This window comes from Octodon degus, unplaced genomic scaffold (genome assembly GCF_000260255.1).
Source record: "Octodon degus isolate 3935 unplaced genomic scaffold, OctDeg1.0 scaffold00026, whole genome shotgun sequence".
In the NCBI taxonomy this organism is placed as follows: domain Eukaryota; kingdom Metazoa; phylum Chordata; class Mammalia; order Rodentia; family Octodontidae; genus Octodon; species Octodon degus.
The window spans coordinates 9,833,040-9,840,034 of record NW_004524602.1 but is presented as its reverse complement, the minus strand read 5'-3'; the positions used below and the strand labels follow the sequence as shown (position 1 = coordinate 9,840,034).

Genomic DNA, 6,995 nt, shown 5'->3' with positions numbered 1-6,995 from the left:
CCCTGGATTTAATTTTTGATTATGACATTGTTGCAAGGTCTTTGGACAGACAAAACCTTCCAGCTTTCTCTTAGCTTTCTGCCAGTAAACTGTTTAGTGCTCTTTTATGTAAATCAGGCCAACTGCAAAAATAAAGCTCATAGACAAAGCCCTAAACCTGTTTACCTTACATGTCCTTTGCTAGGTCTGCCAGCAAGCAGTAAAAATCTATGGAATGCTAATTCCATTTCTAGAACAAAGTGAGAGTCAAAAATAAAGTGCCAGCCGGGTGTGGTGGCACGTGCCTGTAATCCCCTCACCCCGGAGGCTGGGGCAGGAGGACTTGGGCAAGTTCAAGGCCAGCCTGGACTGTGTAAGGAGGCTGCTTGCCCATGTGTACGAAGCCTTTGAGGAAGGATAGGACAGTATGATGCCATAGGCAATGAGCTATAAATCTTCGAGGCGACAGGGAGGACGAGGGGTTTAATTAATCAGCAAACTAACCAGGCTCATCCCAGCAGGCCCAACCCAGAGAGGAAGTGGCCCAGAGGAATAAATGCCGCCCACCACCTCTACCCCCACCCCCACCCCCACTCCCACTCCCACCCCCACCCCCACCCTCTTTTAATCGAACTATCTGGCTCTAAGCCCTTCCTCCCAGGAGCGTGCCTCGCGGATTGATCCGCCCCCTCTACCTTGCCCCCTCTGCCTTGCAGAATGTATAACAAACTGCGGAGCCTGCTGAAGGACACGCGGCATGACTGCATCCTCTTCGCCAACGAGTTCCAGGAGGACTGCTACCTCCCCCGGGAGCGGGGTGAGGCCCTGGAGAAGTGGCAGACCAGGTGTGGCCAGATCCCCTGCCCTCGTGTGGAGTCCACCGCAGTCACATAGGGCTGTGATCCTCAAATGTGTACTGTGTATTTTAGATAGATGAGCTGAATACATCATCATTACCTGCTTTTAAAACTAAGGAGACATAGGTACCAGAGTGAGTTCCCCTAGAATCTAATGGCTAGCGGGATCCTCACAGGGGTCTAGAAGTTGTGCTCCTGTGGGGGGGAGGATGGACTGAGCCTCATGGTATCGAGGCCTTGTGGACAGTGAATGCAGTTGCTGTAGGCCTTGGATGTCTGGGGTGGTGGGTGCTTTCTGATGACTCTGTTCCCCTGGAGCATCCGGCCCAGGGCTTGTCTATAATGGAGACTCAGAAGGCGTTCATTGAGTAAATGAATGAGTGTTTGGTCCCAGTGACAGGAGAGTGAGAGCTGAGTATAGGAGGCTGAGGCAGGAAGGTCGCCAGGTGTTGGAAGCCACCTGGAATCAGTGTGCCTGCTTGCGAGGGCTCAGGCTTTGCCCTGTCCTGCAGGAGCATCTACAACGCAGCCGTCTGGTACTATCACCACTGTGGGGACAAGATGCCCATTGTGATGGTGACCGAAGATGCAGAGGCCGTTCAGCAGTACGGGAGTGAAACCCAGGGAGTGTTTGTGATTTCTTTCAAGGTATCCCGGTCATTGGGCGGAAGCGGGGTGTGGGTGGACAGATGCATTCGGTCATTGGGCGGAAGCGGGGTGTGGGTGGACAGATGCATTCGGTCATTGGGCGGAAGCGGGGTGTGGGTGGACAGATGCATTTGCGTTCCTGTCCGAGGAGCCCACGCCCGTGGGTCTCAGTACAGAAAGGAGAGATAGGGAAGGGCAGTAAGCTGCCACATGTTTGTGGCAGTCCTCAAATAATGAAGTTGATGTCAGCCAGTTCCTGGGACTGGGAGGCATAACGTAGCCATGACTGGCCACAAGCCAAGCTGCTGATAAAGCCATTTTTGTCGTGGTTGTTGGTTTAGTGCAGAAATTGAACCCAGGCCCTTCTGTGTGCTCAGCGTGCACGCTACCTCTGAACCACTCCCCTGGCACCCAGGCTAATGGCATACCAAGATCCATAAATGATGATGGTGGGCGCAGGATTAGGTGGGCGTAGCAGCACACACCTGCCACCGGCACTGAGGGAGGCTGAGGCAGGAGAGTAACAAAGCTGAACCAAGCCCAGGCAGTGTAGCAACTTAGCAAACCCTGCCTCAAAGACTTAAAAAATGGGCTAGGGATGTAGCTTAAAGGTGCTTGGCTTAACCTCCAGGGCTGCAGGGGTAAAAAATTTTCTGGTATTCTTATTTTTGATCTCCAAAATAGCAGTTTTTGGCTCAGTAGAATAAGCGCTTCCCTGGCAAGCACAAGGGTCTGAGTTCAATCCCCGGTTCTGCCAAAAAAAATAGCAGTTTTGCATGGCCCTGGTTGTTAGTAATAATATGCACCTATGCCGAGTAGAGTGTACTTTGGAAGTGTAGTGATAGACATAAATAAGTGGATTGTGTCACTTAATTCTAGGAACGACGCTATGAGGTTAGTGTGATTGCCCCACCTTATAGGTAAGGGAACTAAAGAACAGAAAGGGGCCCAGTTTATAGCTCCACTGCACAAGCGCCTCCGTGGCAAGTGTGAAGTCCCAAGTTTGATCCCTGGTACCAAAAAAAAAAAAAAAGCACAGAAAGGCCAAGCCTTGTTTGAGGTCACACACTAGGAAATGGCAGCCCTGGGACCAGTCCCCAGGCAGTCGGACACCAGGCCTCTTCACCCCCAGGGCCAGCTGCTTCGCACTTGGTTCTTCTGACAGCGCACACAGAGCTCTAAACTGCTTTAAGGCCACTCGTGTTTTTCCGGCTGTCCTCCACCCTCCCTCCTCATGGCAGAGACAAGTGTAGGGCCTGGGATGTGACACTCGGCGGCGAGGGGCAGGTCGCAGGTGGAAGTGGCTTATCACTCTGGATGTCTTCCTGCTGTCCTAGCAACACAGCAGTTGCCGTGTCTTAAGAACCGTTGGCAAGGACAGGGTAGCTGCTAACCTCTCAGTAGACCCTGGCCTCTGCTCTTGGCCCAGTAGGCCCGTCCGGTTCTGCAGGCTGATGTCATCTTTCGGTCGCACAAAGGAGAACACAGCCCGCCCTCACCCATCGGTTTACAGCCGGCCTGGCTGCGCTTTGAGTTGTAGATTCTCTGAGGTGCCAGTGTGCAGGTATTGCTAACGATTTACCAATAGAATTTGCTCGGCCCTGCCGTAAAAAGTGCCTTGACATGCCGGAGAATTCCAGGGGCGCTGGATATTAATGACTGTGTCACTTGTTTTTTCGGCTCCAATACATCTTGTCTTGTTCCTACAGAGGACAGTTGACTAAAATTACATTTTTCTACTTTTGGGGGAAATTACTTTTCTTTGTAGTCCAGCCATATAGGACAGTTTTATTTTGTAGAGCGTTTCTTAAGCAGACAGTGTGACCGAGGGCCTCAAACAGCTGAACGTTAGCAGGACAGAGAGACAGACAGAGACAGAGAGGCAGAGACAGTGAGATTGTGATGTTCAGAGGAGAAGGAAGCCCAGAATGATCCTTGAAGATTTGAATTGAGATGGAACAGAGCCAAGGCTGTCAGTAGTTCCCAGGTTGGTGCTTCAAGCTGACTGAAGCTTGGTGTTGATGAGTGACGTGTGACCATAGAGTTGGGGGTGCTGATTTTAACACAGAGAGAACTTTTGGAAAAAGAAGGGAAAGGGAAGCCATTTGACGAAGGCCCTAAAATTAATGAGAGAAATGCTGGAGTTGAGAGTAAGGGTGGTTTGTGGGTTTGTTTGTTTTTTTCAATTTGAGAAATGGCAATGTGCTAGATGGTACCTTACATGAGAGAGGGAGAGACAGACAGACAGAGACAGAGACAGGGTTTAATTATGCAGTTGAGGCTGGCCTTGAATTCACTTTGTAGCCCAGGCTGACCTCAAGCTCACAGTGATCCTCCTGCCTCAGCCTCCCGAGTGCTGGGATTACAGGCATGCACCACCATGCCTGGCCTGCCTTATGTTTAAATTTTAACTTGAAAACATATTAAAAGATAAGAGTACAGCCAGGTGTAATGATGCATGTCTGTAATCTCAGCACTAGGAAAGCTGAGGCAGGAGGACTGCCACAAGTTTAAGACCACTCTGGGCCACTTAATGAGATTAAGGCCACCCTGACCTATCTAGTGAGACTATCTCAAAAAAAGTAAGAATACGCTGGACTCATGGGATCTTTGCCTGTCCGTTCTCTGTAGGCCATTGCGTGCACCAGTGTGCTGGCTATAAAGACAGGCCACCTGGATTTGGGGGTGGGCTGTGGGTTGCATTTAGAGAGAGAGGTTTGAAAGTACTGGGCTGGGGATATAGCTAAGTGGCATAAACACCTACCTGGCAAGCACAAGGTCCTGAGTTCAATCCCCAGTACTAGAAAAAACAAAAACAGCCTCTAGACCTTTTGAGCCAGGGAGATAGCTCAGCTTCTTAAGTGCCTACCCGGCAAGCACAAGGTCCTTAGTTTAATGCTTGGTAACAAAAAAAGAAAAAAGAAAGAAAGAAAGTAGAAAGCCTGGCAGGTAGAAGTGGGCCATGGTGGACCGGCCTCCCCAGGGTTCCCTAGGTTAGGCTTCTGGGTCTAAAAAGATGGAAGAAAATGAGCAGCTGTAATCCTAACACTCTGGGAGGCTGAGGCAAGAGGACCACAAGTTTGAGCCCAGCTCAGGCAATTTAGCAATTTAAGAAGACTTATCTCAAAATAAATACTAAGAAAATGGGCCAAAGGGCTGGCCAAATAGCTCAGTGGATTAAAGTGCTTGCAAGTAGGCGAAGGGGCCAAGGTTCGATCATTGGCTGGCCACACGCCCCAAGGCACGCTGAGACAGCAATTGGGACTGGGCGTGGTGGCCGCGCCTGTAATCCCAGCTCTTGGGAGGCTGTAAACAGGCAGATCACTATGAGTCCAATCTAGTAGTGAGACCCTCAACACCCTGTAGGCCCTTCCCTAAAATACTGTGTGTGTGTGTGTGTGTGTGTGTGTGTGTGTGTGTGTGTGTTTGGCAGAACCAGAGATTGAACTCAGGCCTTTGCCCTTGCCAGGGAAGCGCTTATTCCACTGAGCCATCTCCCTAGCTACTCCCTAAAATATTTTTTAAAAGGGCCGAGGATGTAGCTCTGTGAAGGGTCTAGGCTCAATTGTCAGTGCCAAGGGAAAAAAAAGAGGCCAGGAACGGACCATGCCCTGCACCTCTTGCATGCTTGGTATTGGTTCTGTCCATACCCCAGTGCAGAGTCCTCCCCTTCCGCACCTTCTCCATCCCTCTCCCTAACCAGGATTACCTGGACAATTTCTGGCCAGACCTAAAGGCCGCCCACGAGCTGTGCGACTCCATCCTGCAGTCCCGCCGGGAGCGGGAGAGCGAGAACCAGGAGGGCCACGGGCGGGAGTATGCGGAGCACCTGCTCCCCGAGGTGCTGGAGGCCGGCATCAAGTCGGGGCGCTACGTGCAGGTGAGGGCCCAGCCAGGCGGCAGCACGCAGGATGGGGTCAGCCGGGGTGGTGTGAGGGAGGTGGGCCCCAGTCTTCTCATGGCCCTGCTGTCCAGGTGGGAGCTGCGCTGGGAGGGTCTGATTCCTGCAGCGTGGGGCATTACACAGGCAGAGTCGGGGGCTGCCTTGGCTTTTGTGGTGTTTATGTTTTGTTTTGCTTGAAACAGAATCTCGCTGTGTAGCCTAAGATGGCCTCGAACTCGCAGCAGACCTCCTCCTGTGTCAGCCTCTGGATCTGCTTAGGTGGGCATCACCGTGTCCACGAGGAGCTACCTAGAAATGATGCCTGTCAGTAGGAAAGAAATGCATGCATTGATTTGAGTCAGGCTGTGGAGGTTGGGCAACATTAGGAAATCTATGACATGAGGGAGGGCTGGCGAGATGGCTTGGTAGAATAAGCACTTCGCTGGCAAGCACAAGGGCCTACGTTCAATCCCCAGTTTTTAAAAAAAAAAAAAAGAAAGAAAGAAAGAAAGAGAGAGAGAGAAAATCCATGACATTCAGCCTCTGCGCGCCCTGGCATTTCCCTGCCCCATGATCTCCAGCCCTCAAACCCAGGTCTGGAAACGAGGTCCTATGATTGCTGTTTCAGCAGTTTTATGTCTGCTGGTGTCCATAGGCTGAAACACACAGAGATCCAGAACTGTCCTGGCATAGATCTTATTTTTATTTTCTTTATATTTAGTTTTTCATCTGTTTACTCCTTCATGTTTGTGGTGCTGTGGATCCTATGCGAGACCTCACACATGCTTGGCACATGCTGTACCTCAGCTCCACTCCAGACCTGGAACTGACATTTGTGACCAGCTACTCGGGAGGTTTTTGTTGTGGCCAATGTTTGAGAGCAACACACTGAAGTCCCTGCCAAGAGCGGGAATATTTTAAGTGGTGTTGCTCAGGAGTGGTTCAGAATGATTGTGTCCTCTGGAGAGAAATTAATATCCCTCTAGAAAAGGGTTATATCGCAGTAGTCAGGAGGCTAAGGCAGGGGCGTCCCTGAGAGCTTGAGGCCAGCCTGGACTACATAGTGAGACCCTGGCTCAAAAAAACAAACCCAAGCCAGGCATACCACATGCCTGTAATCCCAGCACTCTGGAGGCTGAGGCAGGAGGATCTTTGTGCATTTGAGACCAGCCTGGGCTACAAAGTAAGATGAAGGCCAGCCTGAGCTGCATAGCGAGAGCCTGTCTCAAAAAGACAAAACAACACCCTCCCCCCAAATAAAGATCAGAAACTTTTAAAGACTGTTGTAGGGATGGTCTTATGTAAGTTTTTAAAAGCTGGGCCTGTTGGCGGTAGAGCAGGCAGATGGGACATTTTCTCACGCTGATTTTTTGTCATGATTTCAGGGCACTCTGAATGTGAACAAACACAGAGCCCAGATAGAAGCTTTTGTTCGACTTCAGGGAACCAGCAGCAAAGATTCAGGTTCGGTATGAAGCGGGCACACAGCCCCTCCCGCTGCTCCACTGTGCTGTCCTGAGGAAAGCCAGGTCGCCACCCGTGTCACTCGGCCCACGTCCGCATGCATGGGCTTGTGGGATGTTAGGTTTTCTTACCCCCTTGCTTTTGTCTCTAATTTTTTTTTTTTT

General features: G+C 50.8%; 1 protein-coding gene across 1 annotated transcript in view; it reads left to right on the top strand.

Annotated features, from left to right (window-relative positions):
- Window positions 1-6,995, top strand: part of Dis3l (DIS3 like exosome 3'-5' exoribonuclease) — a 36,154-nt gene that overhangs the window by 12,475 nt on the left and 16,684 nt on the right. The window contains exons 3-6 of the mRNA XM_023712564.1: window positions 696-824; window positions 1,349-1,484; window positions 5,188-5,364; window positions 6,753-6,831. Of these exons, the coding sequence (XP_023568332.1) occupies window positions 696-824; window positions 1,349-1,484; window positions 5,188-5,364; window positions 6,753-6,831 (521 nt within the window). The remainder of the gene's footprint in view (window positions 1-695; window positions 825-1,348; window positions 1,485-5,187; window positions 5,365-6,752; window positions 6,832-6,995) is intronic.